Source organism: Macrobrachium rosenbergii, chromosome 54 (genome assembly GCF_040412425.1).
Source record: "Macrobrachium rosenbergii isolate ZJJX-2024 chromosome 54, ASM4041242v1, whole genome shotgun sequence".
In the NCBI taxonomy this organism is placed as follows: Eukaryota; Metazoa; Arthropoda; class Malacostraca; order Decapoda; family Palaemonidae; genus Macrobrachium; species Macrobrachium rosenbergii.
Window position 1 is genome coordinate 22,398,561 of NC_089794.1, and position 24,031 is coordinate 22,422,591.

Genomic DNA, 24,031 nt, shown 5'->3' on the forward strand with positions numbered 1-24,031 from the left:
CACACTCAAAACGTTTTCTGGCTTAAAGTGTTGACAAAAGAAAACATTTTCCGGCTTATGTTGGTGTCACACGAAAACGTTTTCTCGCTTGAAATGTGGACAAAAACATTTTTCGGTTTAAGGCATTGTCGCACAATTTTCTGTGACTTCAAATAAAAAGAGAAAACAGAAGTAGATTTTTTGTTTTGTTTCATAGATGTAAGGAAAAATATATTTTCCTACTGGCGAGAGAGAGAGAGAGAGAGAGAGAGAGAGAGAATGTTTTCTTCCCTAAATCATGAATGATGAGGGGAACTTAAGTCTTGAAAAATCAGATTCTGAGTAAAACTGTTTTCCTGTAAGTTGGGTTTAAAGAAAATTTTTCTGTCTTAACAAGTCTTTGATATCACAATAAATATTCATTGGTTTTCCTTTGAAACTATTTTTCGTGACATTACCACAGTGTGTATAATATATATATATATATATATATATATATATATATATATATATATATATATATATATATATATATATATATATATATATATATATATATATATATATATATATATATATAGTACATCACAACTTTTCAGCCAGAAATTGTAAATAAAATGTTGTTTTTCGCTTTTTACATTAAATGCTGGTTTAGTCTTTGTGTGTGTGTGTGTGTGTGTGTGTGTGTTGGTGCTATACATACGCTATCATTACATACTTAGGTCTAGGTTGGTCTAATCACCTAACGGCAGAACTCGATGCTGACAACTACAGTATATTTAGCCTCTGTTCTCTCATTATAGTTGTTATATTGGCGTGGCCTTGATATGGGGGATCGAGATATGTATGTGCACACGTGTTTGTGTATGTGTGTGTTTGTTTGTGTGTTCATACTATACGTACGCTGTCATTACGTACTTAGGTCTAGGTTGGTCCAATCACCGATAAACAGAATTGAAAAAAATTTTTCAGCTCTGAAGCCAAAGTGGAAGTTGATTATCTCTTTCATTTAGTTTATTTTTACTTTTTTGTCTTGAATAAACTTTAAACGATCGTATTATCAAGAGATCTGTGTATTAATTAGCATACTGTTCAAGTTTTGGTCCTGGTAATGAAGTCTGTAAATTCCCAAACAGCTGCGACAACTATCTCGGTATAATAGCGAGATTTTAGATTCACTTGCGATAATGTTATGGTACTATCTTCGTTTTGGGTCCTTGCATGAGAACAAATGATCTGTGTAATGTCATAGATAAACCATCCCTGTATTTTCGTGCGTTAGCCTTGAAGTCCAAATTATAGCCCAGTCTTACTTTCGAGATGGCAACCGTGCCATTTGTCCCGAGGTCTGTGATAGACTGGTTCTTGTCGGTTCCTTCCTGAATCTCAATATCTTCCCGCCTTTCCTTATACTTTCTAAAAACTATTGAAATTTTCAAATTTATCTTTTTTTTAAATTATTTCTTTCTGTAATGTCTCAACACTTCCGTGGTTCCTGGTTCCAAAATGTTTAGGCCTACTCCACGAAACCCAGTTGTGGATATGCTGTATACTTATTCGTCTTAGGTGCAGAGCTGTTTAAATGTGAACAGTTTTACTTTATAGCTTTTCTCATCCTTCTTGTTAATCCCTTTATCCAAATGTCGATGTACTTCCCCTTGTTATTTCCAGTTTATCTCAATGCCAAAGTTTATTTAATCTTCTTTAGTTTTTGCTTTCGTCAATGCTTCACTGATTGAGTGTTCGCCCTTATTCCATCTCGATATTGTATTCTCCTCCTCCTCCTCCTCCTCCTCCTCCTCCTCCTCCTCCTCTTCTCCTTCTTCTTCTTCTTCTTCTTCTTCTTCTACCACAGCATGCGCTGCGAGAGCGTGACGTAACAGAAAAAGACAGTTGTTCCGGAATGGCGTGAGGAGCGCCATTTGTTATCAGTCACTCACTTTGACCATCACGAGGATTGGGGGAAAAGGGGGGGTGGGGTTGGTTTAAAAAGTAAAAGTGCCGACGTCATTCTGCAAATGATCGTTTTTACTGATCATTTGCTTTATCAAAACCGCTGATCAAGAACGCGTCTGGAATTCGAAGCGTAAGTGCTGTAACGTACGAGACTGTGAATAGGTGGTGTTGATAGATAATCTTGGAAGTTTCTTCGGCGCAGTGGAGTTTTCTGTACAGCCGCTACTGCGTGTAATCAAGGCCACCGAAAATGGATCTATCTTTCGGTGGTCGTTGCCAGAAGCGCGATTATGGCTAAATTTAACCTTAAATAAAATAAAAACTTCTGGGGCTAGAGGGCTGCAATTTGGTATGTTTGATGATTGGAAGGTGGATGATCAACATCCCAATTTGCAGCCCTCTAGCCTTTGTAGTTTTTAAGATCTGAGGGCGGACAGAAAAAGTGCTGACGGACAGACAAAGCTGGCACAATAGTTTTCTTTTCAGAAGAGTAAAATGGACATTAGTTACTGCCATTGTTAAACCATGGATGAACCCAGTGTGCAGGAAATTTCCTCAACATTACCCACAATCGTGACAGGTAATTGGTTTACTTAAAACGTTCTTCATCAGCAGCTCATTTAACTACCCAACAGATACTGCACTTTCTGCATTTCCCTCTCCTCGCCAACATATCGCATTCTCCATTCTCTCCACATGGCCAAACCATTACAGTTACACTTTTGATTCGTTCTTGTTTTATGACCTAGTCATGTAACAGCTGCTTGTAATATGGATTCACTTTTAATCTTACGTTTATCAGTGCTTATTCACATTTACTTATTATTGTTATTATTGGTCGTTGCTACTTCATTTGTATTATAAAAGATTATTGTTATTTTGCTCTATTTTCGAAAGTTCATACTTCAGTTACTGTGATTCGTGCTGTACTTGACACAAGCTTTTAACAATAAGTATTATCTATAATGAAAGCTAGACTACAAAGGGCTAATTTTTACTCCACATTTCATTTCCATGACGTCAGATGTGTGACAAGCTGCGTGTACCACAGAGAACTAATTCAGAAGATCAATAAATGAAGACACTTATGCCTGTAATATAAGCAGAACCTCCCACACACAACATATGGTGCAGTGAAGGCTATATTATGCTTTTTACGAATCTGACAGGTTCTCACGGTAAATTGCACGGTGCTTTGATCAATTAGGAATCGTTTTAAGTTGTTATCCCAAGAAGAAAGCATATTTGACGACATAGAAGTACATTAAGCCTTTTTTGGGGGAAAATAGCAGTGAATTTTCATCAAATTTTAATCATTTTAGTCAGTTTGTCCCAAGAATAAACGGTATTTTACGACAAATATATTCCTGGAGATGCTAAAGGCTTTTTTTTTTTTTTTTTCAAAACAGCTATATATGAAAGTTAAGAATAAGTCAACAAAATTATATTATGTGATGACAAATTTAAGAGGTATAATTTGCCAGTAGGGGATCGCCCAAGAGCAAACAATCCCCGTAGGGAGTTAGTGCCGTCAGTGCACCTCATGCGGTGCACTGCAGGCATTACTTAAGGTGCTATGCAGCGTCCCTTCAGCCCCTAGCTGCAACCCCTTTCATTCCCTTTACTGTACCTCCGTTCATAATCTCTTTCTTCCATCTTACTGTCCTCAACCCTCTCCTAACAATTGATTCATAGTGCAACTGCTTTGAGGTTTTCCTCCTGTTACGCCTTTCAGACCTTTCACTGTCAATTTCCGTTTCAGCCTAAAATCTGTAAATCAATCAATCAGTCGAGAGCAAACGAGGAATAATAAGAATTAGACAAAAACGCAAAAAAAAAAGAGAGAAGAAAAATACGTTGGTCTGGAATCACGGAATAATGAAAATGTGGAACAGGAAAGTAAAAATATTGGAAATACGTTGATTTGTGAGGGAATGGTCGCCTTAAAACAAAGGAAAGAAGACCAATTCCTTAGAAAAATTAGACAATTTGAGAAACAGAAAAGTAAAAGTAATGGAAATACATTGATGTGTGAGGTAACGGTCGCCTTAGAACAAAGGAAAGAAGACAATTTCCTTAGAAAACAAGAGAATTGGAGAGAAAACTAGAGGAGCCGTTACAAAGGCGAGACCTTAGCATTACTAACACTGCCCTCAAAGTCGCGCCTCTTTCGGACAAAAATATTGACGGAGAAAGTTGAACGTGATTGAAATCTATCATGAGTTGTATTAACAGGTATGTTTTTGAGTTTTTATTAATATATAAAAGTTTAATGGCCTTTAAATGAGTTAATTAATTAAATATCAAGGCATTTACCCGTTAGGATTAAGGAGAAGGAGCTTAGACCTTCAGTAGGATTTCATCCTCTAAACGTAACCGACATTAAAATGCTTTATTTAAAATATTATTTATCTCCAAAACATAGGCCTAGTCTAAAGAATAGACTGTAACATAGGCCTATATAGTCTGGTAGCTCTCGTAAGAGCATAGGCGTAAAGCCACAGGCCTCGAACCTCGGCCATTTTGGTTAGCACCCCGAGGCGCTCGTACTCTTTTTCATTTTTCATCCATCCTTTCCATTTTAATTGGTCCGAGATGCTTATTCAGTGTGTCATGAAAAGAATTCAAGTAGCCTGCCATAGGCCTACTTTCTAAGGCTACTAGGCCTATCTGTTTTTGACATTTGTTGCAGCGGGTTCGAAACTTATTTTACGGAGACTCTGCTCGCTTATTTTGGGGCAAGAGTTCGTTTCCGGTCCGAACTCCAATTCCACGAGGGCTAGTGCTGAATGGTGATTAGTACTATCCCCTGGGGGGGTTAAATGTGTTTTGGCATGTTTATTACTAGCGCCAGGGGGGTCAGATGTATTTTGTCATGTTTAGTACTAGACCCCGGTGGGTCAGATGTATTTCGCTGTGTTTATTACTATCCCCTGGGGTGTCAGTGTATTTCGCCATGTTTATTACTAGCCCCTTGGGGGTCAAATGTATTTTGCTGTGTTTAGTACTAGCTCCTAGGGGTCATATGTATTTTGCTGTGTTTAGTACTAGACCCTGGGGGATGAAATGTATTCCACCGTGTTTATTACTAGCCCCTTGGGGGTCAAATGTATTTTGCTGTGTTTGGTACTAGCCCCTGGGGGTCAAATGTATTTCACCATGTTTATTACCAGCCCCTGGGGGTCAAATGTATTTCACCATGTTTATTACTAGCCCCTGGGGGTCAAATATATTTCGCCATGTTTATTACTAGCCCCTGGGGGTCAAATGTATTTCACCATGTTTATTACTAGCCCCTGGGGGTCAAATGTATTTCACCATGTTTATTACTAGCCCCTGGGGGTCAAATGTATTTCACCATGTTTATTACTAGCCCCTGGGGGTCAAATGTATTTCACCAAGTTTATTACTAGCCCCTGGGGGTCAAATGTATTTCACCATGTTTATTACTAGCCCCTGGGGGTCAAATGTATTTCACCATGTTTATTACTAACCCCTGGGGGTCAAAAGTATTTCGCCATGTTTATTGCTAGCCCCTGGGGGATCAATTATCCCTTCAAACGTCCCCAAGTGCATTCCGCAAAATTGAAACTTCGAAAAATCCTCGGTCATGTACTTTTTTTTAATTTTTTATTGTGATAAATATTAGTGTGCGAGAAATATGTATCAAGGATATCTTTTTCATTTTTTTACGAAGATTCGAAAGTTATAATAATAAGAAATCTAGTAGGGGGACGTTCGGACCGGAGACAAACATCTTATTTTAGTTCGTACGGCAGTATCCTCTCTCTCTCTCTCTCTCTCTCTCTCTCTCTCTCTCTCTCTCTCTCTCTCTCTCTGTGTTTGGTATTTTGTGTGAATTCAGCATATGTAGGTTTTTTTTTTGTATATGTGAAATAAAAGTGTAATCGGTCATATTGAGGATGAAAGAATCATTGACATGGGCTCATGAGGCAGAAGGCTACTAATCGTTGGGAAGTAACCTTTTCTTTTGCACGTTGAATGCTCAACAATTTTGTTCATGCGATCGTTACAATGATGTGTCGGTTTTATTTTCCATTCCCTCATATTTATTTATTTATCACCTCTTCATGTACCTTGTCACTCCTTGTAGGCTGATTTCCCTTTGAAGCACACTTGTGTTTAATGTAGTCTGTTGACTCAGTCTGTAAGGGTTTTCAGCGGCATTTCTCTATGAAACGTATATACACATTATTCGCAGAAAATTCGCCTATTCACAGTATTTTTCATAGAGAAATATTCACAGATTACTGTATTTTCATATAATTTTTATGACTAAGTGCACTTTTTGTGATACAACTATGAAAATATTCAGGTATAAGTATTTTTACAGTGGTTTTAGGTATTCGCAGACTTTAGCTACTCACTGGGTAGTGGTATGCATTCCTCGCGATTAGGGGGCGGCCGGCTGTACAGAGCAGAATGTAACCGAAGGCGAGGAATGAGACATTTTTGCCCAACTAAATGCATTTTTTGTACCTCGTTCCTGAATAAGTTAGGCTTACGGCTGTTGCCACTTCCAGGTCAGTCGATGATGTGAAGAAGCTGATACACCACGCAAAGTTAACCAATGAAGAGCTTCTGCCAGTCACGCAGACCCTGGAATTCACAAGGGACTTCGGAGAGGATCAAACTAAAACTCTCCTGTTCGAAGTAAATTCGGAACTTCTCGAGACCTTGAAGAAGGGAGACAGGTAAAATGTATTTGATTCTTAAGGCTTTGCTATGGACTTAAAGCAGCATGTGTCAGTTTCAAGAGTGGTTTTGATTTGTATCTCGTAGGTGATTGAATAATTTTTTCTTTCCACATTCCATTTTGATGTTTTGCCATTATATTTTTCTCTTTCAATTTTGTTATTACTTGAAATGAATCAAAGATTTCCATCATATGTTTTTGTTTATTTTCCAGATTACTAGATTATTTTTTCTTTCCACACTTTTTATATTTTGCCATTTGTTTTCACATTTATTTTCTTTTTATAATTTGGCATTAATTTTGTAATTATTTTCCTTTTTATTGTGGTTCTTACTTCAGATTAACCTTGAGAGGAGACGCAGAAGCTGGAGCAGTCTTGTGTACCAAAAATAAAACATACGAGGTAATGTATAAGTGGTGTAATATGAAGTCAAGAATACTTTGTGTAACATAAGAGACTTTGTTGTTTGGTTGGAGAGTGATGATTGTCATTGTGGGTAACTTGTTTACAGCTAGTTTTATTCATAATAAAGTACATATTTTCAGTGAGTCAGGTTGATATTGTTAGGAAAGGAAACTTTTATCATTGTAAATATTTAATGAACGTAACGCTCCTTCGGTTGTAGTACGCCTTTTGTTGTTAAGTCGTTCCCTCCAACCTTTGCAGTTGCGTGCGGAACTGTCTCTGCCTTCCAGAATACAGTGAAGGAACTTTTTATATGGATGTATTATTGAAGTCCACCATTATATATCATGGCCAGTGCACCAACAGATGTGTTGGTTGATTTTGTTCAAACAGACACAGAAATAAAGAAAGAGAGAAGCTTGTATTACAAACACCACCCTACTTACAAATGAGTTACGTTCCGGACGGATGTTTGTATGCTGAATTTTCTGTAAATTGGTTGCTGTGCTCTTGATGCCTGTTTCATTACAGTATGATATAATATCAATACAGTTCTCTGTGTTTTTTCATAATAAAACACAATATGCTGCACACAGTACTGTACGTACAGAACAGATGCGCAAAACAAAATTTGAACCTACAGGTGACAAGGGGAGCGCTGTGAACACTTTTAATTTGCGATCCAATTTGCTTGTATCTGAATGTTTTATAAGTAGGGTGGTGTCTGTATTTTCTCATAGAGTGGCCCTTATATATAAAATATTTTATTATGTATTTTAATTACCGTATCTTTTACATCTTAGGTACGAGAAGCAGAAACTTCAAATTCACTTGCGTTACTCCCAGAATTTTCCTTTCCCGATGGGATCCCTGGAGATGGTGAACGCAGCCTAGTTAACCGTCAGGTGAGGAAGCCTGCACTTTGCCTTTCAAGTGTTTTTCAGATTTTCAGTATCTTGAATGAAGTTTTGTCTCTTGGTGTAAACTTTTAGCAGTGGATGTTAATACAGATTCAGTAGTCCCTGACTCATTTCATTTGATTTCAGTAACCCACCAGAGTTTGTGGAACTGTATGCATGTGCATATCCGATCTTATAGGTTTCATTTCCATAAGTATTATTTTTCCAGAATAGGTTTTCAACTACAGATCTTTTGTGTGCGTATGAAATTTCACTTTTTCTTTTACTTGTGAGCAAGTTTGTTTTCAAGGGCAGGTGGTCATGCATCAAATTGGTTTTAAGTCATAGTTTGTACCTGTTTTCTGTATTTGTAAGGTGGCAGACAAATTAGATATTTATTGTGGGTAACTCACAGGTAATTCACTCGTTTCCGCATCAGCTGCTGCTCAGTTAGTAGAGGTATGTACCTCCCTGTCTTACTGAACATGATCAAGGTTTTCTTGAAAATCATTTTGCAGCTTTCATCTTATTAAGCAAGACTTCATTTCCAGAAAAACTTACGATGTATCAAGAAAATTGTTAGAAAAAGTCTGGCATGATGAGGAAGTGTTGTTGAGTTGCAGAAAACTATTGCATGATATCTACTTGACTCCATAAGCTAGTTTATAGATTCTTTATAATTATCTCAGTTGACTGAAGTCTCTCGTCACATTGAAAACATCTGTTCAGGCTCCCATTAAAAACTTTAGGTATCAACTATCGCTGTTGCTTCAGCAGTGAACATGGATGAGGAGTCTGATAACTTTTTTATATATGATTCCCCCCTCGCACACCACTGCACATCCTATTCCATCTTCTGATTTTGATCCATCAGTATAGATTTTCATGTCATTTATATGCCTCTCCTCATGCTCCAAAAACTTCCTTCTGACTTCTTCTTCCGGACGATCTTTCTTCTCTCAACGCACATCAGATTTAGTATTTTCCATTAGACATTGTTATAAAACATGGCAGCTTTGGTTTTCATGAACTTTTAAACTGAGAATGAACCTATTCCATTGCATCAATGTGTCATAATTATGGCATATACACTTGTACCCCATAATTAGGACACATTGGTGCATTGGAGTAGGTTAATTTAAAGTTTCAGTTCTCTGTTGTGAAAGCCAAACATGTCATGTTTTATAAAAATGTATGATGGAAACTGGTAAATAAAATTAAAAATGAGAGATAAAGTAATAATCGTCAGCCATTCAGTAAAGCCCGTTGACTTAATATATGGTGCACACCTGCACATGAAATGTCATATATTATAATATGAAGAGTAAATACTGTATTACGATGATGTAGATCTGATAGGAAAAATGTCTTGTTGCTTGGGGTGCTGATGCATCAATGTAGCCTACCCTCAGCGATACACTATGGAAATCAGATATAAGATTCAGCATGTTGTTTGAATTTCAAGAGTTTATTCTGTTCATAATGGATTAAAGCCCCCGTAAGGGGCGGTAATACTATCAGTGCACCTCATGCAGTGCACTGTAGGCATTACTTTGGGTCGTTTGTCACATCCCTTCGACCTCTAGCTGCAACCCCTCTCATTCCTTTTACTGTGCCTCCATTCATATTCTTTCTTCCATCCTACTTTCCACCCTCTTCTAACAATGTTTAATAGTGTAACTGCAAGGTTTTCCTCCTGTTATACCTTTTAAAGATCTCATTCTCAATTTTCCTTACAGCGCTGAATGACTTCATAGGTCCCAACGCTTGGTCTTCGCCCTAAATTGTATATTATACATACATATATATATATATTGGATTAAGTCTTTCGGATCCTTCTTACATGAAAACATGCCATGTAGTGCAGTATATCCTTTGATAATTTCAGGTTCATGCAATTCACCACACCTACCTGGAGGTCAGGCCGTGCAAACCGCGTCTGCAGAAGCTACGCCAGTTGCTCAGCGAGAGACCATTCAGCGGCCTTGAGAACAACGACCAGGAAATGGAGGGTGAAAGGTGAATATATATGCATGGGTTATTGGTATCTTGTGGAGTCTTCCTTACTTTTCAGTATTCAACAATACGTACCCACCTTTGCTTCTATTTACTGATCGATGTAATTTGGAAATTTAGAAATGAATGCAGTATATTATAGGGACAAACCTACTTCACGGAACCATCATGGAATACAGTCTCTAGTAAAGGACCCATCTACTTGACGGCAACATTGTTTACAGGGTAATTCTACACAAACGCTCTGCAGGGCACGTTGTTTAGTGCCAACCCCATGCAATAAACGAAATGGAATGAAATATAAAATTTAGGCCAAAGGCCAAGCACTGATACCTGTAAGGTCATTCAGCGCTGAAAGGGAAATTGGGAGTAAAAAGGTTTTAAAGCCTACAGTGCACTGTGTGGGGTGCACTGATGGCAGTGCCTCCCTACAGGGGGAATGAACATAATAACATATACAAGACATGAAATTTCTCGAATGATCCTACCTGTATCGCATTAAATACATAATTTTCTATACAAAAGGGAATTGGAGTATAAAATTTAGGAATAGCAATAAGGAGAGGATGGGAAGTAGGACGTAAAAAAGGGAATATGAACGGAGGTATAGTAAAAGGAATGAATTGGCTGCCGCTAGGTACTTCTCTGTATTCGTCACAAAATTGTCTAATTAAAAGATATCTCCGTGCAGAACTCTTCTGTAAATTCCTGTATTTTGTATAATTTAATGTTCTTTAATTTAAATAATTACCATGTTGAACAGTCCTCGCAGCTACATAGATTATATATTATGAAACTCAACACTTGAAGGCATCTTCTGGCCAGCATTGCAAAAGTTTATCATGTTAACTTCATGTAAGGTCAAACTATTAGTTATTTGTAAACAGCTTTTCTCAACCTTCAGGTACTGTTTAAACGACCTTTTAGACCGAGTGCAGTGCAGCGAAGAGGAACTGGATCAGGCATTACAAGATGTTGAAGCATATCATTTGTATGGTGAGTTTTTCACGTAATTAATCATGCCTAGATAAGCGCTGATGTTGAGGCTGTTTTTCCAGGCGCAAAAATAAGCGTATTTATTTTACAGCCTCGTTCAAAACCAGAAATGTATAGAAATATGAAAATAAAAGTACAATATTAGGTATAGTGTAAAATGTTACTTTATGTAGTCGTACTGTGACATATTAAGATGGTAGCCAATTCTAACCGGTGGTACTCTCGTTTGATTTCACTTATGGTGTTATTAATATCAAATACATGTAGATATTCGATTTTTCTGACGTATGAAGGTCTTCATTTATAGTTAATTAATATTTAAAGTAATTAACCTGATCAGGAAGTTTAAATACTCATTTCTTATAGAAGTGGCCAGAAAGGTTTTTCTTCAGTAGTCATATGCAAATATTTCATATTTTATATCCTTTAAAATGTACCGTTTTTTTTAGAGAATGCCGTCGTTTTCTTCAGCTCCCTGTTCATAGAGGTTTCTCTTACAGGCTTTTGGCAAATCCTGGACTTCGACTACCGTTTTAAAATTGTGTCCGACATCCTCAACTTGATTGAAACGAACAAATGGCCACTCGACAGTGTCCCTCGAATAGCGACTATACGGGTGCTCAGCGAAACGGAACCACGTGCCGTCGTTTCTCAGTGCTTTGAGTATTACCTGAAACCAACGGGAAACATAACGGATGAAGGTGAGTCATGGTTTCTAAATGTCATTAAACCCTTAGGGGGTTAGTGCTGTCAGTGCACCTCATGTAATGCACTGTAGGCATTACTTAAGTATCGGTCCCTGCCCTGCAACCCCTTTCATTCCTACTACTTTGCCTCTGTTGGTAATCTTTCTTCTTACTTTCCACCCTCTCCTAACAGTTAATTCATAGTGCAACTGCTTTAAGGTTTTCCGCCTTTTACACATTTTAAACATTTCCACTGTCAATTTCAGTTTCAGTACCGATTGACCTCATAGGTGTCATAGGTCCCAGCGCTTGTCCTCTGGCCTAAATTCTATGTTCTATTCTAAATGTCACTAGTATGGAATGGTATGGAATTTAAAATTTAGGCCAAAGAACGAGCTCTGGACCTACGAGGTCATTCAGCACTGAAGGGGAAATTGAGAGTTTAAAGATTTCAAGGGTCTAACAAGAGGAAAACCTCCCAGTTCCAGTATGAAACAATTGTTAGGAGAGGGTGGAAAGGAAGATGGAAGAAAGAGAATATGAATGGAGGTACAGTTGAAGGAATGAAAGGGGTTAAAACTAGGGGCCAAAGGGATACTGCAAAGCACCTCAAGTAATGCCTACAGTGCAGTGCGAGATTTGCACTAATGACACTAACCCCTAATGGAAGGGGGGGGGGAGGGCAAGGGCCAGTGTAGGCTGAAACAGAAGAAAAACTATAATTGTTAGTACTATGTAGGACAAACAGGTCACTGGCTTATTAAAAACAAATGTTGCAGTTCCCAGTTTCTTCCTTTATTTGGTAAAATTCTGAGGACAGCATTCACAATCCTTGAAATTTTGCAGGCGACGAGCTGTACACTTTGAACGACGACAAAATTTGTCGATTGTGCGCTGAAGTTCTCCTGAAACCAGCGGGCAAATTTAATCTAAGTGAATTTCTTACCATCTGGCAGCAGAGTGTACCTGAAGGTAAGACCTAAGGTATTTTATTTTTTTTTATCATGAATGCTTTCTTGGTTGTAACCTAATCCTCTTAAGATTCCAATGTCGTCATGCAGATTTCCCACCTTTAGATTCTGATGTCCAATGAGATCTGTAGAAAGTTCTATAAATTAATAACTATTTTGATGTTGGGTAGCATTAGGGTGACATCAGGTGGTTGGGAGAGATTCAAATTCTTGGCCTGGTTTAGAATAGTAATTTTTATAAGCAGTCCCAGGAATAACTGGCAGGTATGCAATTTGTCATTTTGTTTCTTTTTGTATTTTTAAATATTGTCAGAAGTCTTCTAAATAATTAAATTGGTAGCCAAACTAATAGTTTTTACCACAGAAAGGGTTTGGACAGCTCCTTCCTTTCTCCAGAAATCTCAAAGGTCATGATTATCATTCATGACACTTTGGCTCCTTTATGCCAAATGGCTGCTTTATGTGTCCTTCAGAAATCACCGACTTTGTAAGTAATCTTTGTCTAAAAATTAACCTTCATTTAATCATTTCAAGGTTTAACTACTAATCTCAGCCAGCTGGAAGGAATTGCCCTGGTAGATCGATCTTGTACACCTGAAATCATCTCCCACTTCCCAGCATCCAACTTGACAGAGGACATCCACGATAGGTTTAGTTTCTTGTTCGAAACAAAGGATAAATGGACATTTGACGAGATAAGGCCTTACATTGAGTGAGTATAGTTGCATGCGGTTGTTGCTGCTAAAATATACGATTATACCATGTTGATATCAGGTAATATTTTAATAACAGATTGAATAGGCAACATCTAATATAAATTCATTTTAACAGAGACCTGGCCACAAATGCCACCCCTGTTAGCGCTCTCCTTACCAAGTATGCCAGAGCATCAACAAAGGACGGCATAAAGTACTACACGGGAAGACATGTGAAATAATCGTTAATCACTGCATAATACAAGGTATGATATCGTCGTTCATTACTGCACAGTACCAGGAACTTTATTTGAACTGTTTAGGACAATAAATTCAAGCACAAATTGTTTGTTTATTGTATTCAGGCAACACCAAACATTTCATACTTAAGGAAAACCTTCAGAAAAAATTTATAGCAGGTAAAGAAAAAATAAAACCATGACACGCTTACATTTCAAAAAATAAAATTAGGAGTTTTCTCAAAACTATAACTTTCTACCTGAATGTATGCAGAATATGAGGGAAAGGTACAGTATTCCAACATTTGGTACCCTTGGACAGTGTTTCAGGTAGAGTGGAAGACAATACCACCTCCCTCTTAAGATTTGGCTTTAGCAGTTTGTTGTATCTGACAAAAATAAAAATATTAAGCGTTAAGGAGGAAGTTCCATCCTTTAACTTGGCCACAAGAACTAAAGTTGTGCTAATCAGGACAATTTGCACTAAGCAATCACAGAACTTTCTGTATAAGATATGACAATTAGCAACATTTGCATTTTTTTTAAATCCTTCAGAAATAAAAAAAAGTTATTTTTTACTGTTACCAATATTAAACCACAGAACATGGCCTATTTCTGATAATGAGTATATTACAAAATTCAAGAAATTTGTATGTACAAAAATAATACTTCGTATGTCCTTCAGTATTCTGATTCCTTAATTATTGGATCAGTTTCTTTGTATGATCATTATTCTTACACTTCCGATCAGTTCATATTATACTAAAATGAAATAGAAAAATAAAAATTATAAAAGAACGCATCAAAATACTGTAACTTGCTATCTATGACAAATGCACATTTTACCTTATACTGTAGTCACATTAACTAATACAGTATTAAATTACAGTTAGGCTTTTAAACCCAATTCTGTAAAGATAAAAAAAAAATTTATAAATGCTTTAAATGTACTTGTAAAATTAAAATTATGCAGGCATGTTAATCACAAAATAGCACTATGGAAGCAGTTCATGGCACTAATTTCAATGTTTAGAAGAAAAATGCAGAAGGAAGCCTGTAACATTTCGGAGAATTGTCGGGGGTATGAGGTGAAGTATAGCTTAATCAGGAGGTAATCAGATGTGGAAGGTACAGAGAAAAGGAGTGACTTGAGATTACTTTTTATTTACAAGTTCTGATTAGGATACCAGGAGGAGGTGATCAAGCTAGGTGGACAGAGGTGGGTCAAGACACTAGAAATTCCTCAGGAGACTGGCAACGAAGACATGAGCAAGTTATTATTCTGTAAAGTGAAGGACCTACGAAAGACAAAGGAACACCATTGCACAAGTGGCCATTCACTCTACAGTACAACACCAAGCAAAGATTTATTCCAGAAAGCTTGTACTCTGGCTACCAAATAAAATCCCAAGGGGTTCACATACTAAGAGTAACTGTATATTAAAGATTTTCCATCACCTTCACTAATCTAAGGGTGGATAATATTCACAGAGGCACTCATCATCAAAACTAATGTATTTATATGGATCTATATAACTTTTTTGATTTGGCTAGGGAACGCTAATAATGGCTCGTACTATTTCTAGATTGTACAGTGTCCCTCGACGAAGGCAATACGAAAGCACACCACTACTACTGGGTAACTCCCTAAAAATATCACAACTAGCCAAAGTGGATTAAAAGCAGGCTTGTTAAAGAGAAGAACTATGCCTATAAAAAATACTAATATTGTCAACACACCAGTGAAAACTGAAGTTCACAAAAGAAAAAATACACCAGTTCATGTAAAAAATAAGAAGCAGGCTACAGTATCAAGAACAGAAAAGAAAATGAGTTAACACTAGATCATTGTATCAGGGAGCTTGACTTTAGTAGGTAGAGGTGGAGCCTGGAGGTCCTCTTCTTCTGTCAAGCTTAGCCTCGTTAGGTCTTCGGGTCGCACGAGTTTCACAGGCAAAGGCATTGGATCGATGTCCATGTTCTTTCCACTCTGAAGAAAAGGACAAATATTTAATCTCCTTATCAACAATAAAATCATGCAAATCAGTTTCAATGACCCCTATGTTAACCCCATGGCAAGTAACTTTTTCACTGGTCCATTTTACACAAAATCAAATGTCAGATGGGGTCATCTTAATATTTATATACTATTATATATATATTTGAGGCAGTTGGAATTAATACAGTATTCCTCTCATTTGAATTCACTGCTCATCTAAAACACTTACGTATTTATCACTGACTTTACAAACAATTTTTTTCACGTTTGAGAATCACGAATATAATTTGCTATTCTAATTAGAGGTGGACCACTTCTAAAGATTAGAAGCCACTTCTGGCCCTTGGGCATAGGGACAACCCTATCCTAGAGAATGATACAAGGTAGCAGTCAAAAGCAAGTGCAACAGTTCATGGGATAAGGTGCTGATGCACCAAAGATATCTATTCCAGGATTACACAATTCTGTGGACATTCCTCTATGTGTCAAACACCAGAATTCTCTTGCTGTTTGATTTCCTTGGCATTCACATCCTTTACAATCAACCACAGACTGTGTATCCAGAAATGTTCATGACGACAATTTAAATGTGTTCTTAAACCATTATTTTGAGTTTCCTCTAGTGAGAAATTCTTCTTGGCATAAAAGCAAATGCTTTGCTGCTGCTTTTTCTACATTTATTGCAAAAAGCTTCAAGCAAGCTTGGGAGCATACATAATACATTAAGGACAGCTGGACTTAAATGCTTCAAAATTGAAAAAACTTGTTCTTTTGTTATGTAATTACCTTGTGGTATGTTATGGTACTGATTAAGAACTTGAGTGACTTCGATCATTCACTCAAATTTACTTTGCAAACATTTTCAGTTTCAAAGTTATTATTAATTCAAATGCCTCTAACAATACATGCAGGAAATAAACCCAGAGCACTTACTGAAAATGCTTTGGCCTTCGATGTGTTGTTGGTGCTGCACAATGCAATGATGACATACAGGGAGAAGACGACCAGAGCAACCACAGACGCAACCAAGATGTAAGGGGGAACGCCAATTTTCTGAGACACACACTTCACAACTGAAGGTTCGTCACTTTCTTCATTCGCTGTAACTGTAAGAACAAGGAAAAATCCATCAGATGAAATATCCTAATGAGTTTACCTCGCAGCGCATTGTAGGCTTTACTCAGGGTTCTTTGCGGCGTCCCTTCAGCCCCTGGCTGCAACCCCATTCGTTGCTTTTACCATGCCTCCATTCATATTCCGTTTCCGTCTTACTTTTCACCGTCTCCTGACATGTGTTTCAACATGATTTTCAGTGGTGAATGACCTCATAGGTCCCAGCAACTTGGGAATAAATCTTAAAGCCTCCTTATTCCTGTTCAGTTTATTTACAAATACCAATTCTTGAAGGAGGTAAGATACAACCTAGTTTACTCCTCAGTTCAGTTACAAGTTTTTCTCTAAGAGAAGCATCATGGCTATCAGAATACTGAACGAAACCCAAAACTCACGTTGTCGTGACTCCTGTGCCTGAATGAGGGGATTCTCTCCATCGGCCGCAGCTTCGGTGTCAATTCCCAGAACGATTTCTGGTTCTGACTCCACGGCAACAATCTTGTTGTCATCACGTATGAAGTAAGTGATCAGGGAGGATCGGATGATGTGGACGGCTCCTACTACTGACGAGTAGATGGCGTGAACTTGCATCAGAGGACTCAGCAAGTGGATGGAGGGTTCCTCATCAGCCTGCTGTATTTTAAAGGATGTTTTAAATTAATAAAAGAAAACCAAAACTCAGACGCCACCCTACTTACAAACGAATTACGTTTGTATGTTGAATTGTTTGCAAGTTGGTTACTCTACTCTTCATGCTTATTTAAGTACAGTATATTAAATCAATACAGTTCTGTACATTTTTTCATCCTGAAACACAATGCACTGTACATATAGTACTGTATGTACAGAATAGACATGCAAAACAAAATTTGACCTAATGGGTAGCGAAGGGGAGTGCTCTGAACATAATTTTAATTTGTGATCCTGTTTATTTGTATCTCTGTTTGTCAGTCGAATGCTCTTAGTAGGGTGGTATCTGTATCACTACTTTGTATATTCTTCCCCTTTACTGTAATACCTAGTAGTGGTACTATAACTAGTCTGACCAGGCCAATAGGTTTAAAAGTATATTTATTATTATAAATATATAATTACATCTAAATATTTACTTAATTATAACATTCGTGGATAGTAAGCTCAAAAACTTTCCACTGTTTTCTCCTCCAAATACTACAAGTTGCTAAAAACAAACCGATCAAATACAAGCAATTAATTTGACCATAAGTATATAAGGAAATCATGCCTTGTTTCTACAAATACTCCACATAAGATATATTTTGAGAAAACATGTCTTGCTAACGATAAATCTACCAGCAAGTATAGAAAAAACTCATCTACTTGAAACAAACATGCACCGAAAGCAAAACACCACGATGCAAGCCGTACGAAGACAAGAAACAAGTCGCCACACGAGTACCTTTGCCAAAAACTAAAACTAAATGGTAAAGTCAGGTCTCTAACTGAATCGTGTATCACAGCCATCCAAGAGGAAGCAGCAAGTTCAGCTCTCAAAAGGGGACTTTCCACTCACACACAAATGGAAAACTTATTTACACATTCATTACTAATACAGTATTAGCAGAATAAACAAAGACCCTGAACGTACAAGAAACGTTAAAAATAAAAAACCAAAGCCTTCAACACCTATTCATCTTTGTTGACTATTAACAGGACTAGAAAGTAGTTCAAAAAGAACTCATTTCTAGACTCACTGGGTCCCTTGAATTTTCTCTCTTTCAGCACTGAATGACCACATAGGTCCCACTGCTTGGGCCAAAATTCTACATTTCACTCGTTCACACACAAATTTCGCAGCCTTACGAATGATGCATGCACAAACAAAGACATAATGGGAACTTCAGGAAAGGCCATTACCAAACGCACAACTCACCTTCTTCTCCATCACAATTTTCTGCTGAATATCACAGCCATCCTTGCAGGCATCCGTACGTGACGAATTTTCACTGTAAGCCTCAACGCATGCTAAAGAATATTGAAAAGTTTTCTCTGCATTAATTCAAAGGCTTCTGAGACAACTGAACTGACTTCACCAATGATCACAGAAACAATTAAGGAGTAGAATTTTTCTCAAACCACATTGAAAACACTCGATCAAAAGTACTTACAGCCGTAACAGGCAAGATTCATCTGAGTTGCATTCAAGTCGCTCGATATGAAGAATTCCTCGATCACGTGGAAACGACATCCTCGTTGACATTCCTGAAATTAGACATAAAATTTATGCTTCTAAAAATTAATCTGCTATTTTGCTCGCATGCATTTCAACTCGACTGCAACAAGTGTGATTAATACGGTACCAGTTATTTCTAATCTTACCAAATGTTACAAGTGCTTAATCTTACCAAATGTTACATGTCCAAAGTGTAGAACTATTACCTTTAGGCTTAACATGCTTGTTCTACATGGCAAACCACTGGTAGCCTAGATTTGTTCAGAAATGTTTGCGATAAGTTATTTTCAGCACTAGTGCCTAGGTCTTTCACAGATGTTCGAGATAAGTAATCAGTTTTTCTTCATGCAAAAGTGAACAGCTTGATAACTCTGTTAGCACTGACCTAAGTTTAAAACAATCTAGGGATGTTAAGCCTTATCCTGTAAACAATTCTAGCACAAAAGTACAATCCATTCCTTTTGTTTTTAGTTGCTATACCAGAAATACTCCTTAAAATGCTGTAAATTTTATGATTCATGAAAGCTTGCTCTGATGACCTGGCACTGGTAAGTTAGGCAGTAAAGTTCATTTGGAAAGAAAACACAGCTTTAAAAAACGAATTAAACCAAAGATTATAGCAATCAGAAGTACCTGTTCATGAAGTATATACATACGGGCCTGGTCGTTTCGGCTGTAAGTCACTTTAGGACGTAACATCCAAAACAACGTAAGACGTTATGTTTATGGTATTTATCATTATTATTTCATGTCTTACGTACATCCCCAAGGGGCTGGTACTAAACACGGTGCCCCTTGTGCACGTAAACGTGCTTACAGCCGAAACGACCCGAATGCTATACATACACCATTTTTCTGGCATATCAATAATTTCAAATGAAACATTGTTAAAGTACCTCATTTAAAAAATTATGGTGACACTTTCTAAATTACAGTGCATGTAGTCCATTCTGGGTGTGCTAAGCCTCAACTAGTTCAGGACAGTAAGTTATGCTAAGTCTTATTGTTGTTCTACAATATCAATCTTGTATTATGGACAATAGCCTGTGATATTCTGATCCAAACCTGAAATTTTGCCCTAAGAATCAATCTAACAAACAAATTAGGTTGTTGGTGGTACCCAGGGATGAACAATACTGCATGTGACAAAAAAAAAAAAAAAAAAAACAGGTTGGCAGCGTCACAAATACTTTCCGGTATATCTTAGGAGTAAGCACAGGCAAAGATAGACTTCTTGATCCAAGCCATCTACAAAACCAGCAAAGGAAACTTTAACACAGACAAAAAGAACAGTGCACTATCTCAACCTGAAAGCTGTGTTTTACCCTACTATGAAGTCCACTGCAAAATCAGACCCATCAGATGCCAAATTTTGGTTGGGTCACTTTTGAGGATACTGTCAAGTTCACTGACGTTCTGGAGAGATGAAGGCTGAGAAAAAGACAGTCTTTGGGTACTACTTCACAGAACCCCTAAAAAAGGTTTCTATAAGCATTGACTAACAGGGAGTTATCTTTTGTTTATTTTCTTGTGAATGTTTACATCTTTTGTTTATAATTATGCCTTGTTTGTTTGTGTATGTTGATGTCTTGTTTATGTTTGATTGTCTTTTGTTTATGGTTCTGAGAATATTTGTCTTTTGTTTGTGAGCAAGTTTGTGTGTGTTACATTTTCACAATCATCCCAAGGGGCTGGCACTAAACTAGGTGCCCATTTTACACGTACACAGTAGTTATAAACTAGAGGAATGCAGTAGTGGCCTCCAGTTTAATAATGTTAAGTAGGATACTCCCTTGCTCAAAATTTCTTTGATTTGGCTTTGCAGCAAGGCATGACCCATGGAAATAGCCCTAATGCTCACAGCTCTAAAGCAATTTTACCCTAATGGCAAGACATTGTGTGCCTACTTGACAGTTAACAGACAGTATTATTATTACTATTCAGAAGATAAACCCTATTCATATGGAACGAACGCACCACAGGGCCACTGACTTGAAATTTAAGCTTCCAAAGAATATGGTGCTCATTACTCAGTAACAAGGTAAAGGGAAATAAGAGAGAGAAGAGACCTCCCTTATCAAAAAGAAAATGTATCGATACATTAATAAATAGATAAAAATGTATTGAAACGCGAGGAGAATAGCATCACGGTAGTCATGCACTGCATCTTCACTTGAACTTTTGAAGTTCCAGTGGTGCGAGGAATAAAGGGCCTCTGGGACTGGGAAGTATGCTAAGTTTGATAGTCAAATATTTCTATACCAAACTTTTTAAGTTTTATGGTGTAGGCCTACCTCCAGGACAGGTTGGCATGGGGAAAGTAGGCCTAATGATCGGATGCATTCCTTGTCCTACACAACAACTGGCTTTGTGACATCTTTTGTTCTTTAAGGCGTGTTTTGTGATTGATACCGATTACGGATATTTCTGGTTCCTAATCCCCCCTCACCCACGGAGGTCAACCGCATTAGGCCTAATTGTTAGGTTACACTAACAATAATGGTCAGAAATGCATAAAATAAGGGATAAAAAAGTGGGATCAATTCAAGGTGTGTTTGCCTGGTAAGAACAATGAAAGAATCAGGAGTATTTACAAAGTGTTACATAGGCCTAGTTACCAAGTGCCACATAGGCCTAGGCCCTATAAGCTAGATTTGCAGTAACAATAATGGTCAGAAATAGATAATCCAAACGATAAACAACTGAACAAGGATATTTATTTATTATTTTCGGAGAACTGAAGGAATCGCAGCGTTTACCAAAGGCTTCATAGGCCTAAGGCCTACTATAGGCTGGTTTGCAGTAGCAATGATGTTCAGAAATGCGTAAAAGAAAAGATAAAGAGGTGAAGAATTATGTTATTTACTTATTTGGTAAAAATTAAAAGAATCAAAACATTACCGAGTGCCAGGGGTCTATAGGCCTATGCCCTAGGCCTATAGGCTGGTTCGCAATAATAATACTGGTAAAAAACCGATAAAAAAATTATAAATAATTTATTATTTATAAATTTGGTGAAAACTGAAAGATTCGGAGGATTTTACCGAGTGTTGGTCTGGTGACTTATTTATAGGCTTATGGACTTACAGGCTGGTTTGCAATAATAATACTGGTAAAATACCGATAAAACATTATCAAACAAACATTTTATTATTCATTTGGTGAAAACTAAGAGACTCGGAGGATTTACCGAGTGCTGTCAGGTCAGGTGACTTCTGCTTATCGGCTCAAGCACGCAATCTGTCGCCTTAAAAAAAAAAAAAACCAGCGCATTTAACAAACAAATCCCCTCTTCTATCAAAACAAACACTGATCATTTACGGACACAAACCACACAACCTAACAAACAGTATGTTAAGGCTAGCCGGGCACGGCGGCCTGACACATTCTCCCAAGAAAAAGAGGGAGAAAAAAACTTTCTATCCCCCGAGGACGAACCACAATGGCAGCCCGAACGCAACACCTTCCTTCCCCGCCGCCGCCATCCAACTTTTATTTTCCGCCGAAAATACTCACGTCGATCGGTCCGCTCGCTGCGTATTTGTCCGTGCAGTTCTTGCTGCACATTAAGGAGTCCGACGCCGCGTCGTCGAACGTCTCCGAAGGGGAGGACGCCCGACACAGGGCGGCGAAGAAAATGGCCAGGGTTACCGCCACGATTTTGGCCGACATGTTCTCACCTTCGACACATAAACACGACTGGTGACTGTTGTTCTTCTACCGTTGTGTGACGTCACGAAGGTTGGCCGCGTCCGATTCCCTTGCGGGCGGCAGGAATGCCTTGCTTGGAACGCGTCAATACGCGTGATTAACCTGCGAAAATAAAATTTTCGCATTTTATAAAATGTAATTTACATGCTTAATTGGATTTAAATACAGAAATTTCTTGCAAATCATGAGATTTCTGTCCCCCAGGTACGACTGCACCGCACACGAACGCACGAAACGAACTTTGGAACGTGGCAAGTAGTGTCGTTCAATCTCCAAAACAATGAAGTTCCTTCACTACGGACATCACAACATTTCATTCATTAATTCACTCGTTCACTCCTTCATATCCTGAAAAGGAATCGCTTGTTTACATCGAGATGCTTGATGAATGACACTAGAATGCCAGACAGTGGGTGATACTTACAGGTAAGTGTTTTATTATTTTTTTTTTTCTGAACTTGTAACTTTACAGCTTACAAGACGTTGCCTTGATTTTTGTATACTTATATAGATTAAGGTTTACGATTCAGTTGTTTCCATCTATGGTATTTCTGAGGATTCTGCGTTTGAGCTGGTACTACAAGGCTGCCTTTTTTCACCTGTTCGAAAAAAAGAATTAATGCCCCATAAATTCCTTAGAAGAATTTTCTCTCTCTCTCTCTCTCTCTCTCTCTCTCTCTCTCTCTCTCTCTCTCTCTCTCTCTCTCTCAGTGAATTAGGATTATAGTGTTAGGCGACTTTTGTGGGTCACAGCTGGAGAGAGAGAGAGAGAGGGAGGAAAACTAGACCTGATTGTTCATTGCCCGTCAAAGTGCATGCAATCAAAGCGGGAGGACCTCAACGAGGTAATCGTTAGCCCAAAGAGATGAAACCATTCTTGAGACTCTCTCTCTCTCTCTCTCTCTCTCTCTCTCTCTCTCTCTCTCTCTCTCTCTCTCTCTCTCTCTCTCTCTCTCTCTCTCTCTCTCTCTGAGACCGTGTATCAAATTCTAATGCGGACAAACTTGGAACATTTAAAACGTCGGCAATAACTCATATGACGAGTGTCTCGAATTCATAATGTAATGATATGCTGTATAACTGTTTATGCAATTTTTATGATACAGCGTCCCCCTTAAAACGGATTATAGAATTTTACTTATTACTTTAAAGGTTTACTCTGACTTAGGCTCAAATTGAAAATGTGACGAACCTATTAGGTGAATTGAAAACTGTACTTAAGTAACTTTCTTTTTTGAGGAATTTTTTTGTCAAAGAAACTTTTCAATTCTTTTTACTTTTACTCACGCGTGGCAAGTGTGGTTTTCCTTAACATTCGTACCAATAGATGTAATAATCTGTGTTTGATCAATGTTGATAATAATTGTCATGGTGTAAGCTGACATTATGCTGACTTAGCTTTCGTTAGCTAATCATATTAATCTGCTGAGTCCCAGCTCATCAGTTGAGGAAGAAGT

At 37.8% G+C, this 24,031-nt stretch overlaps 2 protein-coding genes across 3 annotated transcripts; one reads left to right on the forward strand and one right to left on the reverse strand.

The window, feature by feature from the left end:
- Positions 1 to 4,025: 4,025 nt before the first annotated feature.
- Positions 4,026 to 23,000, forward strand: LOC136834866 (sister chromatid cohesion protein DCC1). Of its 2 annotated transcripts, XM_067097668.1 has the most exons (11): positions 4,026 to 4,170; positions 6,480 to 6,650; positions 6,992 to 7,055; positions 7,862 to 7,963; positions 9,846 to 9,976; positions 10,878 to 10,969; positions 11,470 to 11,670; positions 12,502 to 12,627; positions 13,161 to 13,338; positions 13,458 to 13,587; positions 22,779 to 23,000. In XM_067097668.1, exons 1-10 carry the CDS (start codon positions 4,154 to 4,156, stop codon positions 13,561 to 13,563), a joined length of 1,188 nt encoding a protein of 395 aa, XP_066953769.1. In that variant the 5' UTR covers positions 4,026 to 4,153; the 3' UTR covers positions 13,564 to 13,587; positions 22,779 to 23,000. The 2 variants fall into 2 exon arrangements, with proteins under 2 accessions (XP_066953769.1, XP_066953768.1); XM_067097667.1 differs by lacking the exon at positions 22,779 to 23,000 and having other exon boundaries at positions 13,458 to 13,665.
- On the reverse strand, positions 13,661 to 22,588 carry LOC136834867 (transmembrane protein 59-like). Its single transcript, XM_067097669.1, has 6 exons — positions 22,380 to 22,588; positions 18,799 to 18,892; positions 18,564 to 18,655; positions 17,068 to 17,305; positions 16,493 to 16,665; positions 13,661 to 15,550 (listed from the first exon to the last, which is right to left on the reverse strand). The coding sequence occupies exons 1-6, from the start codon at positions 22,533 to 22,535 to the stop codon at positions 15,401 to 15,403; spliced, it is 903 nt and encodes a 300-aa protein (XP_066953770.1). The 5' UTR covers positions 22,536 to 22,588; the 3' UTR covers positions 13,661 to 15,400.
- Positions 23,001 to 24,031: the final 1,031 nt, after the last annotated feature.

Coding starts and splice junctions, on each gene's coding strand:
- LOC136834866 (XM_067097668.1), top strand. Junction 7,964..9,845: donor GCAGCCTAGTTAACCGTCAG/GTGAGGAAGCCT, acceptor TGATAATTTCAG/GTTCATGCAATTCACCACAC. Junction 12,628..13,160: donor GCAGCAGAGTGTACCTGAAG/GTAAGACCTAAG, acceptor AATCATTTCAAG/GTTTAACTACTAATCTCAGC.
- LOC136834867 (XM_067097669.1), bottom strand. CDS start 22,535: ATGTCGGCCAAAATCGTGGCGGTAACCCTGGCCATTTTCTTCGCCGCC. Junction 18,893..22,379: donor CAGCGAGCGGACCGATCGAC/GTGAGTATTTTC, acceptor GTCTAATTTCAG/GAATGTCAACGAGGATGTCG. Junction 18,656..18,798: donor GAATCTTGCCTGTTACGGCT/GTAAGTACTTTT, acceptor AATATTCTTTAG/CATGCGTTGAGGCTTACAGT.